We start from the raw sequence: 23,171 nt of genomic DNA, 5'->3' as shown, positions 1-23,171 counted from the left end.
GGGCCAATAAAAAAAGCGATACCACATTTCTCACTCCACACCCCCGGCTGCTGGACTATATTGTTGCTCACAGCACACCAGACAGGACATATAAATGCTATAGTGAGTGTAGACCCAGGCTGCCCTGCAGAGCTCAGGGTGTTGTGAGTTCAAACCTGTTGGAAACAGGTTCATTTCGTTTCCATGTTCCAGGGTCCCGCAAGAGCAGTTCTTGACTTTTTCATCTTTCCAATATCCCACTCCCACACACACACGCACGCACGCACACAGACACAGTTGGCCTACCCTCCAGTCTAAAACTCACTGAAATAACTGTATTCTCCCATTATGTGAGTATCCACAGCTGTGCATATTTTGGACTTGCATTGTGTGCATGCCCGCACTGATTAAAAGGTTATAAGCCCTCAATCAAATCAAATCAAATCAAACAGCTATAGTGCATAATGTGAAGTTCATAGTATACAGCACTTTGAATCAACTCTTGAGCGTGTATAACCGCCAGGGGAGAAAAGGTCGGATTCTCATTATGCTTTTCTTGAGCAAACTTGTCAAATGTCTCCTCATTCATCTCTCCTATAGTGTGAGGGCAATAGAAACAGGAAACAATGGGCACAGTTGATACACGTTCAGAAACATACTTTGTGCTATTTAGATATACCTCTATGGAACTACACAGTGTATACACATCAAAAAGCAACACAGCAGACAATAATGTATTATATATATTTTTCTTTTCCAGAAGCGATTATTTCACAATGGTCCCAATCATTCAGAAATAGCGTTTGTATATATGATTGTCCACTTGGCTCTTGGCTCCATTGACTTAAGCAATATTACACGAGAGGGTGTGCGTTACTGTCATTAATGGCACTCCTGCGTTACTGCAAGAACAAGCCGAAGGCGCAGAAGTGATTAACAGTTAACCTTAAAACTAAGATAGCCGCTAAGAAATCATATTTTTGTAATGACAGATGAAGCCACTATACGACCACAAATGTTCCAAGAATCTATAGCTAGCCGGCCCTAGCCACTGAGTCTGCTGTGCTCTGGGAGAACAACATGGCTGAATTATTTGTTTTAATTAGATGTTCTATGATGCTGGTTTGAAGCACGGCTTCCTCGAAACGACCTGTTGTATAATCTAATGTATTCCACCAGAGTTTCGGCCGCAGTTTGCCACCCAGTGTGTGCAGTGTGACGAATCGGCCGGCTGGGATAGAGGGTAGAGAAAATGACAGCGACCCTTCCTTTCATTTTTGTTCCTCTCAAACCAAGGAAGCTTCCTTGTCTCAGACCAGGAAGAGGATCATTGATGCCGTCGTAATGATTGATTTTACAGTTGCTAAGACGCGTTGTGAGCTTGTAGATCGGCTGTTTTCAGCATGCAACCAAGTGTAAAATTACTTGTGTCTTTTACTTATACTGGATCTCTTGTCCACTAGTTCCTTCCTAACATTTTAGTCTAGTTTATTTTTGTCAATATATTTATTCTTACATTTAGTCATCATAGCTTAGTTTTCATTTAGTTTTCGAAAACGTATAATCGACGAACATTTTTCGTCATAGCATTAGTCGACGAAATAAACACTGGTGAATAGGCCTATATTGTACAATAGTATATGCTGCAACATAAAATACTGGTAATGAGTAGAATGCATGTGATAATCAGAGAATAATAAATAAGTAATCAGGAAAACAAAACATCATCAAACAGGTGAGGATAACAATATATTGGGAAAGGCAGTCTCTGTCTCGACCACACAGACTCCTCTTCCATGCGCTGTTTCCACCTCATTCTTCACTTTGATATCTCAATACAGCTTTTATTTTGTATTATAGTTATATGGAAATAAACAACTGATCGAGTGACACATAATTCCTCAGTGATTCCTCTATTGGGAGTCCAGTCCATATAGCTCCTACAGGTCAAAACCTGTAGAGACCAAAAGGAGTTGTGGTGAATGTCAAATTCTGGCTCGTCTCTTGTGTATCTCAAAAAAGAAAAAGAATCAAGTTATGTCCCAAATAAGCCGTCCTTTTATGCGTTTCTCCTTTTTCCTATACTCACTCTCTTTATTAGTGCTTGTAAAAGGCCAGTGTACACTGAGGAGCCGTAGGCTGCCTGACTGGCTGGCTGACTGAATGGCTGACTGGCTGGCTGGCTGAATGGCTGTCTGTCTGTCTGTCTGTCTGTCTGTCTGTCTGTCTGTCTGCCTGCCTGCCTGCCTGCCTGCCTGCCTGCCTGCCTGCCTGCCTGTCTGTCTGTCTGCCTGTCTGTCTGTCTGTCTGTCTGGAGGAAGACAATGGGCGTGCAGCCAGCTACAGCCAGTCATCTGCATGGGGACTGTTGACGGGCCGATGTCTCTTTGGCCTCAGGCCGCTTCACTGTGGCGTCTATGAAACATTCCCATTGTTTATGGGCTTCGCGCTCGCAGGCGTACAGAGGAGACATACGCAGACATAATGACCACTCGAGTGTTGGAACATGCAAAGCCACAGAGACAAGACAAGTGTATTTAGTACTGGCTGGCTGCACTCTCGTATGCAAGGATGTGTCCTGCATATGAGTGGCTGTACATTCAAAAGGTATACAGTAGGCCTACACATATATGCCTGAAATGGATGCGTGTGTGTGCTTTGTGCGCAGTGTGCATGCATGCATGCATGCACTTTGCGGGCACGCACACACACACACACACACACACACACACACACACACACACACACACACACACACACACACACACACACACACACGCACACACACGGCTCTCATGGACACGTATAGGCACACACAAAAAAAGAAACAATCCAGTACAAACACATGTGGTGCGCAAGTAAGTACACACACACACACACACACACACACACGCACACACCGTCACTAACACTCACTGCCCTCCATGTTGAGACGGCTTTGCAGCCCCCCCAATGTATGATCCACTCGGTTTTCTCTGGACATGTGTGCAGCAGTGTAATTTTCACCCCTTCCCCCTGAATTACCGCCACACACACACACACACACACACACACACACACACACACACACACACACACACACACACACGCACACACACACACACACACACACACACACACACACGCACACGCGCGCACACACACGCACGCACACACTTCACCCTGAATTCTTGGATAATTTTGGTCACTTTTCACCCTTGGCAGACTATCGCTGTACAAATGACAGAGGCAGAACAGGCCTTGCAGCTGCGCTTCTGAGACCTCTCCCCGCCCCCCTAAAGAGGTACATAAACACCCATATGCACACGCATGCACGTGCATGTGCACACGCACGCATACGTTTTGCACATATATACAACCCAATGGCACAGCAGTTGTGGCTGCCTCACTTCTGGACAGTGCGTGTGTGCGTGTGTGCGTGCGTGCGTGCGTCATAATGTGGGTGCATGCTGGCATATGTGTGTGCACTATACGTATATATGTGTTGGTTTCTCTCTCTGTCTCCTCTTCATTTCCCTCCCCATGCCCTCCCATTTTCCATCTCTCTCACTCCTTTTCTCTTGTCCTCCCCTTCCTTGGAGTTGGATCCCTCCTCCTCCTCCTCCTCCTCCTCCTCCTCCTCACCATGATTTCACAGAGCTCCACTTACTCCATTGTCCCAGCAAAAAAAAAAAAAAGAGAAGAAGGAAGAGAAGGAAAAAAAAGAACCACAATCGCCTTGTCCTTTCCTCGTGTTAATAAGCAGCTCCAAGTTTGATAATTACACGTTCAGGCATTGCTGCATGAGTTTCTATTCCGTGTTCACATCAAGGAGAAGGCCATTGACTCTGCTGTTCAGGAGACTGAGTGACAGCGGCGTGTCCCCCCCCCCCCCCCACCTACACACACACACACACACACGCACACACACGCACACACGCACACTTGAGTCGGGGGATCGAGGCTGTTAAAGCGAGAACAGCGGCGATCAATTCTCTCCGGTCGTTATGGGGAGTGTGTCCCCGAATGCCACCATGCATCAGGCGCAGCCTCTCTCTCGCAGAGCAGCCCAGCGGACCACATACGTCGCCGAGGGCCCATAATCCGTTCCATAACCCAGCGCCGCCGCCATGTGCTGCCGATTAATGGGGTTTCTGCGGAGTGGAGCGCCGAGGAGACGGCCAGACTGAGGGTTTCTCCTGTGGCGGAAGCCAATCTGTTTAGGATTAGGAGAATAACTGGTGTGGCTGACGCCGAGCCATCCAAACATGCTAGGGATACATGGATACTGGATATAGAGAGAGGGATATAGGGGAGGGACGCGAAAACGAGAACGGTTGAATTTGTCGACAGAGGCTATAGCTGTGTTTTGGCTTGGGCAGGAGGCCTCATGGTAATTCCTATACAGTTCGAATCTATATCTGAATGAACTGCCAAGTCTTTTGTATACCCCCAAAACGTTGACGCTTCCTAGAGTCACGTTAGTTTACAGCAATGCATGTTTTACGAAACTATATGTGTGTAGGCTACAGTATACAGTACTGTCCCACCTCCTTCAATTTTGTGGGCAGGGGCAACATGTTATCATTGTTCCCCTATGTGAGTTCCTCAGAGTGTAATGTAGTGCGTACTTTACTTGCCCCAGATATAAGACCCGGGTCCCACAACAACTTAACTCTGCCCATTCGAATCAAGCTCAGCTCTATTGGCAGGTTGTGCGTCGGTTTGCCTAGTGGGAGACTGGGGTTAGATCCCAGCTTGGGACTAAATCACTACTAAATCTTTACAGTGGTTCAGGGAACTGTCTTTATATGTTTACCTTTGGAAAAGATTACATACATTCTTAAGGACAAACAAGAAGTGTTTCAGGAAGTGTGAGGTCGTTTTACACGATATATCAAGAACAATAATTTGTCAAATTTAATGGAAGAAGCTGAAGGGGAGTAATACTGTTGTTGTTGTTGTTCTTTTAGTTTGGTTTTTGGTGGTTGTTTTCTTTGTATGGGTGATTGATGTTCATTGTTTTGTCATTTGTGTGGAAAAAAGAACAATCAATAAATACATTGTTGGAGAAAAGAAATTGTTGGCGTAGTCGGCAGGGCCTGGACAAGGGAGGTGAGGGACATGAAAGACATGCGTCGTTGAGCGTATCGTGAGCGGAGTCGCGTGTATTGTGTGAAGGGCCACCCGATGTAGTATGAATCCACCCATCGAATGCACAGGAATGACTATAAATGTCGGGTGGGCCCAAAAGCTGAGGGATAGATGTCGTGCCCCCGACATCTACAACAATGGTTTCCAACCCTTTTCATATTAAGGCCCATGATTTATTCTCCATTTGAGCCACAGACCACCTCCATTTGTGGAGATCCATATAGCCTCTTGGACCCAAGACTTAGATTATCATTGGATACGATTTCGTCCACAATGAGAAACAACAGGCAAATAAATGTTGATCAAAATAGCAATTCTTCCACATTCTCTATTTGTGTATATAGACTTCTTGTGAATTTAGTAATGCAGATGTTTAACAATAATGTAACTCTGGTTTCATTTTACGTTCTCAGGAGCTAAAGATCTACAATAGTCAATGTGGTTGAAAACCACTGATCTACAACAACTCTGGCAACCGGGCTGAGCTCTATTGGCATAACATAGGGTCTATTGTGCGTCGGCTGCAATGGGTTCCATTGCAGCTCAGGTCTAAAAATCACTGCAGTGAGAAAGAAACTCTGAGGAGAACTATGAGAACAGAAGAATTGTTCTTGGGGCGTTCCTCTTCACTCGAACTGAAGATCTAGATAAAAAGAAAGAAACCCACGTGGGTTCTTTATGAAGAGCCATAATGAAATGGTTCCAATGATGGTTTATTATCTGACTACGCTACACAGAGGGAGGCCTTCCTGCATGAATCACTGGCAGACCACAACATCACAACGTTTGAATGATTAAAGGCATGTGCATCTGACCAGGATATATAGGCCTACATTACCTGTTGCACTGACGTCATGTCTAGTCGAGAGCAACGGCATGTGATTGAGATTCAGGGCCATTAAACCACACTTAACTGATGTTGTTTGTGGAAGAAATATCAGTTAGGTCTCGGTTTCCTAAAAAGCAGTCACTGTTTTGGGTCAACATTTCCGTCTCATGGTGAAATGTATAAGGATATATTATCTGTAGATGCAAATATAGAGGTTTGAGTTTGAGCTATATAGGAGGCAAAACAACAGATCACTCTTCACATTGAAACTTGGACAAATTGAAGCTGCAATCTTTATTTGAATGAACAATACTTTATTTTGTATGTTAAAGGACCACTTCACCACTTTTCATATAATTGGTCCTCAGACTCCTCATGATAAAATACCACACATTCTTTCTACTCGGTCTGTGTCTCATAGGAGGGCTGTGGGCAGTTCAGAAACCCGTCCACCGGTGACATCATCGTTAGGCAGATTTATTTTTAAAACAAGATTTAAAATGTTAGATTTTTATTATCGTGATTTATAACGATGGCTTCCATTATCGTATTGCAACTATTCAGCCTGCAGTTTCCTATTAGCTTGGATTCCCCATCGATGATGTCACTATGGTGGACGGGTTTCAGAACTGCCCACAGCCCTCCTATGAGACACAGGCCGAGTAGAAAAGGATTGTGGCATTTTATCATGAACATTAGTGACGACCAAGGTTGAAAATTCAATATAACATAGCCTATCTACAATGGGAAATTGAGAAGTTTTGACCCTGATGTAGACAAACACTGATTGACACATAGTACTGCCTGAATCTGTCACGGTTCGTGACGTGTTATGTTTAACTTGTCTACCTTTTATTTTGTAACCTTGTCTAACCTGTATTGTGATTAGTCTTTGTTTTCCACCTGTGTCCTCTTAGTCCCCCAGCCAATCACCTGTGTCCTCTTAGTCCCCCAGCCAATCCCTGTCTTGATTTTGAGTTTTGTTTCACCTGTGCCTAGTTAGTCTGTGTCTATTTATACTCCCCTGTTTGTTCTTTTCCCTTGCTAGTTCGTCACTTAATCAAACGCAGCACGCGGAGCGGCGGAGTCAGTTCAGTCAGTCAACCTCAAGGGAAGTTCTTGCTTGCTCAAAGGCCCATACTATGCTCAAGGGGTTAACATGCTGCATTACTATGTGGGAGTATACGTGTGTGCAAGTCTCTCACGTCATTCGCTGATGCGGCAGTCAGCTGACTAAGTGGGCAGGCTACTTAAGCTCACTAGACTCCATGCTCTTCCTGCCTTCCTCTGCTCATGGTTCCCCGGTTGTTGTGATGTTTTCTGTTCCTCGTGGTTATTGCTGCTGCCTTCGCTGTCCGCGTGTGCAGCTACTGCTGCTTAAATTATGCTTCTCAGCTTCTGTCCATGCTGTGATAAGGGCCTGAAGGTTGTATGCAAAATATTAAGTTTGATATGATTCTGCTAATGCTGCTGAGCTCGATTATGTGGCTTCAACAAGCTTCATAATAGCCTGTTCTGGTAATTAAGCCAGATGCACAGACAGTGCTGCAGCTTCTTTTGTAATGTGGTACGTGTCTAGTGTCGACAGTCAAAGCCACGCTTTCATTTTGCTGATGTTTTGCCAAGTCAGCTCAGGTGCAGTGTTTGTCCCCTCCAGCTATGGGTCCTCAACTCATGTGCAGTGGTTGCCACATGCGCTTTTATAAGCAACTTTGGGCTTGTTTTCTGTAGTAAATCGTTGTTGTGGGGTTCTGTCATAGATCCAAACGACCTTGTCCATGAAATGTATTGTTCAAGTCATTGTAGTCATTGGGGTATATATATTGTAAACTAAGTTCTCACGTGGTGAGTCCTAGGTATGGGATGGTTCTACACCTAGTTGCTTTCTTTCTCAAGATCTGGCAACTCTGCTGCCTGTTTGTCTCCAGTTTCATTCATTTTTGAAGCAAGACTTCAGTCACACTCTGCTTATACTCTAGTATTACTTAACACTTTTTATATGTGCTTTGAAAGTATTGCCGCGAGTTAACTACCTTAATGGCAATCTCTATAGATTTGGTGCTTTACTGCTTTGTAGCCATGTGGTTGTTGAGGTTTCCTCATTGCCATGAGGGTTTGTTCATGCTAAACTAATGCTAAAGCTAGCACCTTTTCTCCCTGTGATTTATTATGTTTCAGTTTTGAATTTATATGTGGCATAGTTATTATTCTTAAAGTTTTCCATGTTTCCATTCAGGACAGTATCATAACCCAAGTTATTGTTAATTAATCTCAATCGATTCAGTTATGTGCAGTGTCATATTAAAGTAGGTTAAGATTGCAAATTGCATTTGCAGTAATCTCATGTCAAGTGTCATAGCCTTCTGTCTAGTGTATTTACTTCTGTAAGATTTGTTTCTAGCTGTTTATTTTGGATGTATTTCTTAATGGGCATTTAATTAGTGCTTCCTTCGTCGTGGTATCATGTCTCCGCTTCTCTATACGGGTTGAGCTGTCTTGGAGAAGAGCTCAAAGCCTTAACAAACTGCTGCCTCCGTCCGCCCCTCAAGCCTATCTAGCGTCGGTCTAGTCTCTCTAGTGTATACCCTCCTCACTCTCTTTGAGGTCAGAATTTCAGATCAATATATACGTTACATATAGCGTCTCGTCACCGTGCGTCCCATTGCCCATTTGTCACTTTTAATGTCTCAGATTCATATTGTATGTTCTGTTGATCAGTCCTTGAGTAGGATTAGGTAATGGCAGTGCTTCGTGGGACTGAAGATGTTTCAGAAGGTGGTAGGTTAGCAGCTCGCTGCGTTGCTTCATTTCTGCACAGCTAACATCCACTGCCAGGAGCTCTAAATTGAAACTCCTAAGCAATAATTCACCACTTATCCGTGAGAGGATCCGGGTTGAAGGAAGGCAGCCATAGACTATGTCTATGTTCGCAGCAAGCTTGGCTTCCGTGTCGCAGTGCTTGTGCGATCGGTTGTGGTTTCCCCGGTGCAGTCTGGGGAATGTACTCTGCCAGTTGTATTCAGATCAGTAATTGATTTGATGTCGCTCAGTGCCACTATAGTATTGAGTAACAGCATTAGGAAAATGTAACCAAAATGTATCCAAGTGTAACCCTAACCCTAACCTTAACCCAACAGGATAATTATGTCATAGGTATACATGGAGGCCTCATATCTGGTCTCGAAACGAGCCTCCAGATTCCCAAGGCTGCCCCTGGCTAGTTGTGTGACCTCATGCAGCGTGTCATCAGGACGACGGATACAAATGTTTGGCTCATGGTGCTCATTAAACGTCTATGTTAAGTAGTCTATAGTCGTGCAAGATGGCCAGTATATCTTGTTAACCTATTCAACGTCGCAGTTAGTAGGGATGGGGCAGATTTCTTGTGGCTGCTTGGTAGCTACTTTATCAGGTGGAATCCTACTGTAAGCCTACTTTTTCTGCGCCTCGTGGTTAGACGTGTCCGCCCCCGGACTGGGAGGTTGCTGCTCGATCACCGGCTCAAAAAATGGGACCCAGTGCCTCCTTCGATCCTCTGCACTCGGCACCAATGGTAGGAATGGAGTAAGTCCCTGCGTCATACTAGCGTCACGTCCAGGGGCTGTACGTGTACATCAATCTGCTCACTCTACTGAAACAAGAGTTAGGCTCCTGCCCTCGGGCCTCATGACTCGGCAAGGCTGTTTTCTGCTCATCTCAGTTATTGCAACTAATGGCATTGTATGACAGTAATCAATTCATAGTTAATTGCATAGATGTTGTCAATCAACCGTAGCCTTTGTCATTGCTTCTTCATAGAAGCCGTTTAGTGTCGTGTTAAATTAATTAATAATATTAATTATTAATAATAACTAATATTTAATACAAAAAGTGGCTATTCAGGACAGGCACATATATAGGCATGCTTTCTCTCAAAGGATATCATGTTTTATCTGTTATCTGTGGCTCATTCGTTCATCAGGTCATGACCCCCAGATGATCTTTTGGTCCTAAGCTTTCTTTCAGCTCAATCACAGATGTCCCGGGTCGCTCAGTCAGGAGATTCACCAATGCTTCTTCAGCCGGTGTGGTCCGGTTGGGGTTTATCGAAAGTGATGGTTCTAGTATCTAGCAAAGAAGTAAGTCCATCACCATCACCCATGTGCAGGCTGTAGCGCTGTCGACCCTGCACCATTATAGATTGCTTGCATGGGTCATCTCATCTTAGTTCTGGACGAGAGTGGTATCGAACAGTTCTCGGGTCTGCATGACATGAAGCTTAACTTCTTTAGAGCTCAGAATCAATTGCTCAAAGGCCGCTTGAGAGCATATGCCGCTCATGTAAGTTAATTCATAAAGGGTCTCTATCAGGTCCTCCAATGCTGGCCTACTTGAAGTGCCTAAAAGGATGTGCACAAAAAGAGGCAGTTTTTGCTTCTACGGCCCAACAGCTTGGAATAAACTTCCATTCGAGCTCAGACACGCACCCTCTGTAGACATTTTTAATCTCAACTCAAGACTCACCTCTTCACTCTTGCTTAGTTGAGTTTTACTATGCACGTTCCTGCCCTGACTGATTTGCTGCATGTGGTTTTATTTGTTATTTATTTTATGTTCTTATATTCAATTTTGTTCTTTGCCATTGTTCTATCATTTTAACTACTTGTGTTTTATTGTATTATATTTTTGTGTCCCGCCCTGTGAAGCACTTTGAGCTGCATTTATGCATGAAAGGTGCTATACAAATAAAGTTTATTATTATTATCACTTGGGTGTTTAAATAGCTTAGGATTAAGATCTAAGGCTTCACTTTAAGTATTGGTATCTCGGCTCGTGGGGTGGGAAGTCTCGCCGTGCTTAGGATCCCCTATTCACTCTCTAATTCATTCAGTCAGGATGAAGTATAAGTAACTCTGTCTCTGCTCGTGTCTTTTAGTTCTGCATTGGGCAACCTGCTCTGGCTGCGTTCCGGATTCTGTAAGGTGGCGTAAGCCCTGCTTCATCGGCTATCGGTCTCCTCAGCACATTCCCTGGCTACTCCCGATTCTACTGCCACGCTGATGCACCAGTCGCCACCTGAAACTCGGCCAATGGTCCCCAGCTGCCCATGAATCATCATCATGTGCTTCTAATCGGAAGAGCTTTCAGTTGTTTATTCAGGATGTTATGAGTGCAAGTGCTGTATTCAATCAGGAATGGTAATCTTATTACCTTCATATACGGTGGTCGCTGGGGGTAGTTCAATTGGTGGCATGTCACAAGCTAATGTTAATAATGGTTCCTCTACAGTGGCATTTAAGGAACATCAGTGTAATTGTGGTTCCTCACTCTGGCGTTAGAGGAACGTCGGGGTATCATAAATGGTTGAACTACATGTAAGATCTGTGAAATAGTTCAGGTAAGCCTCACGGCTATGGCATGCGCCATAGTTACACGCAGCTCACGTGTATCCGTGCAAGATCCCACTCTCGAGCCACTATCGAGTGGGACATCTGCCCGGATGTGTATCGGTTGAGAATTCCCGTAGGCTGATGGCGTTTCCTCATAAGGAACGTCGGCGTAATTGGGCCAATGGTGTGTCCTCATACTGGCAGTAGAGGAACGTTGGCGTTGCACTACACGTAAGCCCTGCGAAAGCAGCGTAGAATATTCCTCTATGGTGGCATAGAGGAATGGCCTATCGGCAAGCGTAGCCATGCAGGCCTTTTTCAGCTTAAGCTTAAGGTTAGTATAGGCTTGTACTCCAAACCAACGGGTTTTGAGTCCGGCTTTCACCCCACACATTACTTTCTCAGAGATAAGCCTCACGGCTCGCAGTCATGGCTACACATAGCTCACATAAGTTAAAATATCCGCGCAAGATCCAGAAAATGCATAGCCGTTGCATTTCGTCACTATCGTGTGGGATATCTGCCCGGATGCGTGGGACATCTGCCCGGGTGTGCCCGTAGGGCGTTCTCGGTTCTGCTTTGTTGGGGGGGTTAGCAATCCGTGCAGGCTCCAGAAATGCATATTCGCATTTCGTCACTGTGCATTCATAGTGGGTCACCTGCCCGGATCAACGGTGAGAGTTCACCGAAAGGTATGTGTGTTGGGGGGTTATTGTATATCTATCTCCCTGCTCTTATGTTTTAGGATGTTGCTTAATCATGCCGAGCAGGGAGAAATCCAGCAGAGCCGAACGCCAAGTCAAATATCATATGCACACTCATTACTCATTCTTCAATAAATATTGTTTAATCTATTCGTGAGTTGTCTGACTGAAATCAAACGCAGCACGCGGAGCGGCGGAGTCAGTTCAGTCAGTCAACCTCAAGGGAAGTTCTTGCTTGCTCAAAGGCCCATACTATGCTCAAGGGGTTAACATGCTGCATTACTATGTGGGAGTATACGTGTGTGCAAGTCTCTCACGTCATTCGCTGATGCGGCAGTCAGCTGACTAAGTGGGCAGGCTACTTAAGCTCACTAGACTCCATGCTCTTCCTGCCTTCCTCTGCTCATGGTTCCCCGGTTGTTGTGATGTTTTCTCCCACCACCACCCCAGCACCACCGGTGGGCTCTGCTATCTATGCTCCCCATGGGGGGGGTTATTGTATATCTATCTCCCTGCTCTTATGTTTTAGGATGTTGCTTAATCATGCCGAGCAGGGAGAAATCCAGCAGAGCCGAACGCCAAGTCAAATATCATATGCACACTCATTACTCATTCTTCAATAAATATTGTTTAATCTATTCGTGAGTTGTCTGACTGAAATGTCGGTAGTGTTCAGCTCCTCATGTATCCATGATTTGCCTCCTAGTGTATTCCTGATTTATGTACTCCAAGTTCCTTGTATTCCTTGTGTTGGTTTTTTGGAATAAAACCCTTGCATTGAAGCTCATCTGCCTGCGCCTATCTGTCTGCAATTGGGTCCTACTCCTATTGCTCCTGCCCTTGCACTGTGACAGAATCTCATAAGCAAATATGTACCCTGTCCAAGTGGGGATTCCTTATTGGCAGCGTGGCAGACATTTGGTCCAACCCAGGTTCGAATTCTGGGCAGGACATAGAAGTTATGGATCACAGCTTGCTATAGAGCAACATGTCCGGCTCTTGGCATCCTGCACAGCTTTGATTGTCAAATCTGGCAGAATTATTATGACATGTGAAACTATAAGGAATACAGTTGGTTGGCTTATATGTTGCATCAACTTCAGCATGCCAAGATCCATTTTCATGTCATTCCACATGTCCATTTAATGTAACTTTCTCAAATCTAGAGGGAACTGCGCTATAGTCACGCCTATGCCAAGTTGGTTTAGGAATCATGCCGGCGGTATGGCATGTTCAGCCCATTGACTAGGACTCGCGGTATGCTGCCTTCCATTATTCAAAGGCAAAGCATACCATTTGTATTTTTTTCTTTTTCATTTTTTGAGAAAGCGATTCCACTCATTGCAATATGATTATGAAAATCAGCTTGCAAGAACTTACTATAGGTAATGCAACACAAAACAAAATAGGTTATTTTCATTTTATTGTTGTGTTTTGAAACATTCTAATGTGCATTTTTGACTGATTGAAAGAGTTTAGTCAAAATTAACTCAATTATTCAGGTAACCTCGGTAACATTTAACGACTATATGGAGAAGATGGAAAGTAGTGTTCCTCAAGGGGGTGCACGGTATACACCGCCCAGGGGGCATTCAGAAAACATCTGGGATGACTTGCATGCCCACATATAGTTATATGTCCATATGTATCATTATCATAACTTCCCCTGGTTCCTCCTTGTCAGGAGATACACTCCAGCACAAATACTTCACAACTCCTGCAGTTGGGAAAAGTACTCAAATGTTTTACTTAAAGTATCAATACTGCAATGTATAGAAATACTCTCCGTTACGAGTAAAAGTCCGGAATTCAAAATGTACTTGAGTGAAAGTACAAAGGTATTGGCATCCAAATGTACTTAAAGTATAGCAAAAGTAAAAGTAGGCTACTCATTATGCAGAATGTCCCATTTGAAAAATCATTCGAAAATAGCCGATCTACAAGCTCACAATGCGCATTGCGTCGCATTGTGTGAACTTGTAGATCGGCTATTTTCAAATGGCCGAAATATAGGGCTGAAGTGGTTAGTGTATGTTTTGTAATACTGTTACAGTCTACAAAGTAAGTAAGCTAAAGTTGTCACATAAATGTAGTGGAGAAGTACAATATTTGCCTCTGAGATGTAATGGAGTAGAAGTAAAAGTATTGGAAATTGGAAATACTCAAGTAAAGTACAACTCAGAAACCTCAAAATGACTGAACGTAAAGTACAGTATACTTAAGTAAATGTACTTAGTAACTTTCCACCACTGCATGCTCACCATTTGTCAGATTGCAGCATTCAACCAAACCTTCTCACATGGAAGGAAATGTTCTGTCTTTAGTCGTGTTAGTAGACCATTTGATATCTCTGCTGTCGGGAAGAAACCACCTAACTCCAAAATGTTCATTTTTCAGGAAATTAAAAATATACATTTTTCAGGAAATTGATATATTTTGAAAACAAAGCAATACAGCCTCATCAAAGTTGGTGTTGTGACTTTATATATTGTCAATTAATTGCATGAGAGGGAGGGAGAGAGTGGAGTTAGTTGCTTTAGCAGACAGTTTGAGGGTCCAATGGAGTTAAGAGGTTTTGTGTGTATTTTTTACTATTATCTGGCTGCAAACCAATTTCCCGCAAGGGACAATAAAGATAACCTTGAACCTTCAATATTTTCGAAACAACACGCAGACGTAAAGGGTGTTCAATAGCACTCATTTATGCAAAAAAAAAAGAAACTCAAAAATGGATCGAGTTAGGAGGTTTCCACCCGACAGCAACGATATTCTACTCTGTATTAAGCTGATGATGCAAAAGCTGAGGACGAGTCCAGCATGGCTCTCTGCACTGAGCAGCATACCGCGGTATAACAGAGTGGACTTGTGAAAAAGAGAAAGAGGAGTTTGAGAAGAGGGGGCAGTGAAAACAACCCTTCGTCAGAAAGGTTGATACAGGTGTGTGAGAAGCATAAGCGTGCTTGATTACGCCCCCATCCCCCTCCCCAAAACAAACACACTCACGCACGCACGCATGAGCGCACACACGCACACACACACACACACACACACACACACACACACACACACACACACACACACACACACACGCACACAGTCCAGACCCCTTGAGCTCCAGAAGCCCCCATGCTATAACGTATTGCCCGCTTCCTCGCTCCGATGCCTGGACAGAGTCATTTGGGTTAATGGTGCTTGCTCAGCCCTCCATCTCTTCTCCGTGGCTACATGGTGTGGTATATATATATGGCTTCCCCATCCTCCACCCTATACACGGCACAAACGCAGCTGCAGGCCTCTAGACCCCGCTGACATATGTCCTGTCAAATATAACACTCTCTCTCTCTCTCTCTCTCGTTGCTCTAGTCTTTCCCCCCCTGTTTCTCTCTATCTTCCTTGAAGCCTCCCCTCTTCCTCTCTTTGCACAGGTGGCTGTTCCGCAGCCTCCCTCACATGGAAGCAGGCTCCTCTCGTTTGACCCCCCCACCCCCCTACCCCTCTCCACTGGGAGCCACCACCAAAAACCCAGACTCACTCGGTCTCAATGCAAATGTATACACTTGAATTGAATATCTAAGAAACCTAGCTGTGGCCCTTTCACACACACACACACACACACACACACACACACACACACGCACACACACACACACACACACACACACACACTCACACACGCAGCACCCGCAACATGCTCGCGCACTCACATGCACGCACCAAAACCCCTTGCTGCCTTCTCCCTCATCCTCCATACTCCATCCTCTCACAAGGGCTGTGTTGTTTTTGGCTCCGTCTGGGACATATGTCATTGCACAGTGCGTGCCGTGCCTGGTTAATTAGGGCTACCTCAAAGCGGGCATAAAAAACGGAGGCAATATTTATTAGGCAGCACTTTAGCTGCTTGTCATGGGTGCGTGTCAGTGCTGTAAAACAAAGTTTGAACGAGTGAGTCAGAAAAGCCAACTATATCGGCGCCCTGCCGCTCGCATGGAGATTGACATGTCTTTTTTTTTTCTTTCTACACACTCTCTCTTTGGCCCGATTCATAACTGTACCCTGATGCTCCATGTATACTCTCTCACGAAAGATGTATCCCTCTCCATGTAATATTTATTTGTTGTAATCAACTGGACAGAGTGATGCTTGTCCACCGCTGCTGGCTGTATAGCTACCTGACTCTGCTGAAGGGTGCAGTATTTGTGTCATATAGGCGTCCACTAATGTGTGATAATTTATAACGGCCATTTTGAGGTGGTTATGTAAAACTAGGGCTTGTTTAATTTACCGCTGAAAGCTAATAAATCCTAACGGCAGTGAGTGTAACGTAAGCATGCCTGTTGTGATGAAGATTAGTTATCCCCCGCCCTTACACACATGTTGATACTAATGTGCTTAGAAAAGAACAAGCCATGTATTTTCATTTTTGCTTCCAGATAATTTGGACACTTGTCAAATAAATGCGCACACACAGAGACCAGTGACCACAGATGGAATCCCATTGTTCTGATGCGAGGAGTTCATTTATATTGTGTTCTTCTTCTTCTTCTTCCGCCAAAAATGGACAATATGGTAGAGGCCTGTGCCAAAACGTGAGGACACGACCATTGGCCAAATGGTGACGCTATAGCACTCAATTGAAACTCCGAACAGGCGTAGCTCGTGAACTGTTTGACCGTCAGCAATAAAACTTTGATAACTTTCGTGTTCTGACCTTTGACCTCTGACCTTTAGATCTCCCACCATTTTGAATTATATGAAAAACCGGGATCTTTGATCAAAAAAATATATATATCCCTTTGATTTGTGTGTAGAAAGACTTCTACACACAATTTTGGACCAATATCAACAAGAAAAACTATGTTTTTAATTGAAAAATAAGGTTTTATGAGACAATGCAAATTGCAGTTTAATGAAAATTCGTCTTCTGCCCCTAATACATGCAGGTTCATATGCTTATGAAACTTTATAGTATGGTAGAGGGTCATGCCAGATAGCGCTGAAACCAGTCTTATACTGAAATTGGCCAAAACGGGGCGCTAGGGCGAAAACTTTGAACGGGCATAACTCATGCCTCATTTGTCCAAAAGCCAAAGCAGAACACTTCTGTTTTCCGCCATTTTGAGCAGTTTGAAAAATGCTTAACCTTAAACCTGATCTTCTGCCTGCATGGATTTTTGAGTAATTTCCATGAAAAGTAAAATTTTTGTAAAATAAATATAACTGCAAGCAGCACTTTGAACAGGCATAGCTCAGGCCTTGTTTGGCCAAAGCCATGGAACTTGTTTACACATGTGCCTTGACTCATGCGGATCACATCTGTCACTTGGTACGTGAACAAATTTGTACACAAAATATATATATAGCCTTATATACAGTAGCTGCAAGCAGCGATTAGAGGGGCCAAGGAATGCAGCAATAAGAAAAATACTATATACGCACAATAAGCAGATTTTGGGGACTGTGTCTGTCTGAGGTACGAACAGCTGCAATACCACTGAGCAACCTAAACTATAACTACAGCCAGCCAGCTGTGTTGTTGAGCAGCCTGCACCGCTCAGTTCACACGGGTGTGATTTTTCAGACGCATTCTGCTCATTTTCCCTGCATCATTTAGTCATCTCATAGCCTGCTCACTAATTTAACACACAAAGAAAAATCACACCTGTGTGAAGTGAGCGGTGCAACTGTACCGTGTGGGGGTCCGCGGGGGGTCCCGGCAACATTGAGACCCCAGGAACGCGTCCAGGGGGTGGCCCGGTTCCGGCGACCCGCCCCGTGTCCGAAACGGTCGAGAGATGACAGTGTTACCCGCATGGGGGTCCCCGGGGGGGTTCCCCGCAACATCCAGACAACCAGGAACGGGCCCAGGGGGGGCGCCCTGGTTCCGGTGAGCTCTTCCAACGTCCAAAATGATGAAGTGACAGTTACCGCGTTTCAGCTTTCCGTGCTCGGACATACACTTACACATACATACATACAGACACACATAGCTGCGTGATGGAGTGGAGGCACCGCTCAAAAACAGGGGTTTCGCACGCCAAAGAGAAATTATGCATGTTGCATCATATATGAGGGGCATATGCTCTACCCGCTACACTAGGGTGGCCTAGTGTAGCGGGTAGAGCATATGCCCCTCATGCGGAAGGTTGTGGGTTTGAACCCTGCCTGGGGTCGGCGTCAGCAAGGGCATGCGGTCGCAAGGGGTTCCTATACCGCCAAATCAAATGGGTTTAGATCTGAGCCAAGTCTCCTGAGGTGGCACGTCTGCAGCTTGTCCTGGACGGGGTATCCGGACGCAAAAAACAAATCCACTATAGGGTTAAACTTATACAAATGTAACCCTGGCGTTGCTAATTTGGGCATGTAATTATAAGTGTTCATTTTTGAATAGGACTTATAAGTGGACGGCAATGTGTTTGCTTTCTCAGTACTTGCCGCGAACTCTCACCTAAAGCTCCCAGCGTCAACCCTCAAAACAGTGTATATGCTTGTGCAGATCCAAGAAGAAAGCTAGAAAAAGCACACATTTCCCGCTAGTATATTTATATCACATTGCAGATGAGACTTTGCTACAGTTGTGCTGTCTGGGTGGGTTGATTTCAGGCTTTCTGGTTGCATCATTCCAGGCCCGGGGGAGAGAAGGGTTGTGGTTAGATGCGAGAGTGCCAACACTGGCCATGTGATAGGCATTACCTCAGAGCTGAGGTCTGTGGAGATGATTATGCTTTAAGAGCTTTCTAATGCTCATTAACACTTCTGGCTCCTCTCACTCTAGGTTTAACTCCTGGCTACTTCTTCTTGCTATGGCATGCATGGTGAGAAACTACAGTATGTACACAAACATACAATAAATATGTGTGCATCATCAGTACTTGCACGTACAGTATGATGTGTGCTCCGGCTCTTGTCTCTCTAATTCCTTCCTTTCTCTCAGTCGGTCTCATCATCTTCATGTAGTCTGTGTGGTACATTTTAGATCCATGTGCAAAGGTAGTCTGTTTTTACTCTGGTGGTGCAAAGTCACACCTGAAACTTAAAATTCTAAATACAACCGGAAGCCATGCAGTGAAAGTTTGCCAGGACAGGGGTGATATAATAATAATATGCACACACCATGCCCTCTCAAATTGCCAGTTGTGATTAACTGTCCCTTAAATAGAAAATGTATAGACCTCAGGTTTAAATTTGTGTTTGAGTTTGTTAATCTGGAAATTTTCTCCCGGGATATATGAAAGTAATGTAAGTCAGAGTTCAGTGCCATTCAAATGAATGCCACAATGCTCCGATATAATCCAGACCTTCGTAAACCTCCATAAACTTCGACTTAGAAGGCCGGCTACCGGTATTTATTTATAAAACCACTTAAATAAACGACTTATTTCTCATTCGGCACAATTTGTCACGGAGAGATCCAAAGCACAGCCACTGACTCATGTCTATGGCTGCATATACAGTAGGGCCCATCAGGTTTATTGCTATTTTTGGCTGATTGTGAACAAGGATCAGTTACATATGGCATTTGGGGAAATCACAGAACATGTACAAGTTGTCCGTCTCTGCACAGGAGTCCCTGCAAGTCACAATATAGTTCATGTGGTTATTGGAAGTGCATAATAAATACTACCAAACGTTGCATAGATATGAGACTGATTGATGGCTTATCATGTGGTTGTCCTCTTCCCACTGCATGGCTGCAGGAACGTAAATCATGGCGAAAGAAACAAGGTCAGTGTGTGTGTGTGTGTGTGTGTGTGTGTGTGTGTGTGTGTGTGTGTGTGTGTGTGTGTGTGTGTGTGTGTGTGCAGTGCATGAATCCTGATACAGTATATACAGACTATATGGGCTGCATAGTATTAATGATGGTATAGCCTACAGCTATAGGGTGCCTGGCTCAAACAACATACATTGAACACCCGTCTTTTTCTTGGTTAAAAAACACATTTAACCAATGAAAAGTATTAAAAAAGCGCTTCGGGAAACAGAACTCTTAACTCCATTGGACCCTCAAACTCAAGACAGTTGCAAGTAATTGACAATATATAAAGTCACGATACCAACTTTGATGAGGCAGCTATTGCATTGTTTTAAAAAGTATAATGTTTTCTTCATTTCCTGAAAAATGTACATGTTGGAGCTAGATGGTTTCTTCCCGACAGCAGAGATGTATATAACCTATTTCAACAATAAACACACAATCTTATACCTGTGGCGATGTTTTATAGACAAGTAGCTATAGATGACTATGACTATAGAGACTAAAATCATTTCTCATTTTCTATGAAACAGCTAGAGAATTGTGTCCATTTTCTTTTATCGCATTGTATGCGGTAAGTTGGTCACCAAGTAATTATGAAACTAGGACACTTGGTATTCACAACCATACTATATTGGGCTTCCGCTTTGACTTGGGGTACAAGCTGAAAATGTGGTGCTTTCTTTGCACTGCATTGCCTGGATTATTGCGTGGGTGAAATAGGTTCCCTCCCTCCCTCTCTCCCCCTCTCCCACTCTCTCTCTCTCTCTCTCTCTCTTCGCTGAACACACTCTGGCCTGATGTCACCGAACTCCCATCCCTCCGTACCTAACCCTTCCTCACTGTCTCCTCCATTGGATGTGCGGATATAGGAATGTGACGTCATTCACAACTGAAACTGCTGACAATAGACACGGGACGCCGATTTGAACAGACGACAGGAATGTCCATATTTGGGTATATAATTTGCCCGAATTGCGTACAGCAGTTTTCGGCCACAGACATCCAAGTAATTAACAGATTCCAGACTTATGCGTCCAAATAACCGTCAGCTCTCACTCCCTCTCACAAGTGTTCCTTTTATGGAGACGACAGAGACATCTAGTCTCAGGTCAATGTAGAAACTCCATATACGGATATGGACGACTGGCATCGTCATCATGACAAGCAATCTGCCGACCCTAAATAAAGAGTGGTTGTTGCCTTTGAGGTTAGAGGGAAGCATGAGCATTACCTGCAGTCTCCTCGCGGGGGACACCATTGTCTCCCGTACGAGATAGAATACTTGGCCTTATACAACCCAAGATATTATCTGTGATATTTGACCTTACAACACAATTATCGTGTCAGAGATTTAGACATCCCTGTTAAGTGCTCACCGGACACCACTGCGGTGGTTGAGTATAGTGTGTTATATGTTGCCCCGCTGAAGAAGACATGAACACGTGGAGTCTTGTGTCCATTTGTCTCATGCTATGTCTCACCGTACGATGGGGGGTTTCATTGAATTCTTACTCCGGAGCAGGCAATCCACCCAAATTCGGTGACTATGAAGCTCAGAGACACTGGCAAGAAGTGACCTACAATCTCCCTGTTCAGGAGTGGTACTTCAACACCACGGACAACGACTTGGACTACTGGGGCCTCGACTACCCTCCTCTGTCCGCCTATCACAGCCTGCTCTGTGCCCATGTGGCCAAGACGATGAACCCCGAATGGGTGGCGCTGCACACATCCAGAGGCTACGAGAGCCAAGCGCACAAGGTGTTCATGAGAGCCACGGTCCTCCTCGCGGATCTGTTGGTCTACATCCCCGCGGTCGTCACATACTGCCTCGCTCTGTGCGAGGGATCCTTCGGGGCGAGGGTCTGCACTCTCCTCTGCTTCCTGCTCTACCCCGGGCTGATTCTCATCGACTACGGGCACTTCCAATACAACGGAGTGAGCCTGGGCTTGGCCCTGTGGGGCGTGCTCGGCCTGGGCCTGGGATGGGACGCGTCGGGCTCCCTGGCGTTCTCCCTGGCCATCAACTATAAACAGATGGAGCTGTACCACGCCCTGCCCTTCTTCTGCTACCTGCTGGGGAAGTGTGCGAAGAGGGGCCTTCGTGCGGGACCGGGCTTGTTCCTGCTGGCGAGGATCGCCGCGACAGTGTTGGTGACCTTCGGCCTCTGCTGGCTGCCCTTCCTGTCGGACCCCGGCCAGGCGGCACAGGTCGTCCGCCGGATCTTTCCCGTGCACCGAGGGCTGTTTGAGGACAAGGTGGCCAATGCGTGGTGCAGCCTGAACGTCCTGACGAAGATCAGGACCGTCCTATCCGCGGACTCCCAGCTCTGCCTCAGCTTCGCCGCCACTCTCCTGGCGGCGTTGCCCTCCTCCGTTCGGCTCCTGACGAAGCCCACGTTCTGGCAGTTCAAGCTGGCCCTGGTCAACTGTTCCCTGGCGTTCTTCCTCTTCTCCTACCACGTCCACGAGAAGTCCATCCTGCAGCCCGCCCTGTCCGTCTGCCTCCTCCTGAACGACCTGCCCCTGGTGGCTGTCTGGTTCCTTCAGGCCTCCACGTTCAGCATGCTGCCTCTGCTCCTGAGGGACGGTCTGCTGGTTCCGTACGCGGTGACCTCCCTGGCCTTCCTCACGTTCGGCACCTACCTGCTGTCGGCCCTGCGGCGCTGCTCCGAGGACGAGCTGAGGCTGGGGGCTTGCTGCGAGCGGCTGTCCTTCCTGCCCGGGCTCCGTGTGGCCGTCGTAGTCAGACGGGCGTTCTACGTCAGCGTCGGTGCGATGGCCGCTCTGAGCTTTGCCAGCGTAGCTCTGGTCCCTCCGACCGAGCTGCCCGATTTGTTTCCTGTCCTGGTGTGCGGTTTCTCTTTCCTGAACTTTCTCGGAGCTCTCTTGTACTTCAACATTGTCCAGTTCAGTGGGCTACCCAGCGGAGAGATCCGGAAGAAGGCTAACTGACATGAGTGGATCATGGATGTTTCCTACGTCACATAATAGTGAATTGCATTTTCATAGCGCGTTTCCAAGTGCTCAAAATGCTTCATTCATTGGGAGGTGAAGCGGCGAACAGTCAACGCCAGCATCCTCACACCAATGGTGGCAAGCTAACACCAACTGACTCATTGGAGGCAATGTAGGGTTCAGTGTCTTGCCCATGGACACTTTGACATGTGGACAGGAATTGCTGGGATTCAAACCGCCTACCCAGGGATCATTGGACGACCTGCTCTACCTCCTGAGCCACAGCCGCCACATAGGCTACTATTTCTTCATGTCGCTATAAAGTCCGGACACTTCAGAAACGTCCCAGCGAACAGAGGCTTTTTTTAGAGCAGTGGGCGTGGTTTTCTGGACCCACTGAAAACTCTCCAAGTCATTTTCATTTTTACAAAAATATTTATATCAAT

General features: G+C 45.4%; 1 protein-coding gene across 1 annotated transcript; it reads left to right on the top strand.

Annotated features, from left to right (window-relative positions):
- Positions 1–21,201: 21,201 nt before the first annotated feature.
- LOC310862352 (dolichyl pyrophosphate Man9GlcNAc2 alpha-1,3-glucosyltransferase-like) lies at positions 21,202–22,722 on the top strand (the record flags this gene model as incomplete). Its single annotated transcript, XM_083770214.1, has 1 exon — positions 21,202–22,722. The coding sequence occupies one exon, from the start codon at positions 21,202–21,204 to the stop codon at positions 22,720–22,722; it is 1,521 nt and encodes a 506-aa protein (XP_083626340.1).
- Between the last annotated feature and the right edge of the window lie 449 nt (positions 22,723–23,171).

Source organism: Protomyctophum parallelum, assembly GCF_964188405.1.
Source record: "Protomyctophum parallelum genome assembly, chromosome: 1".
NCBI classification, from domain to species: domain Eukaryota; kingdom Metazoa; phylum Chordata; class Actinopteri; order Myctophiformes; family Myctophidae; genus Protomyctophum; species Protomyctophum parallelum.
This window is presented reverse-complemented; position numbering and strand designations above follow the sequence as displayed.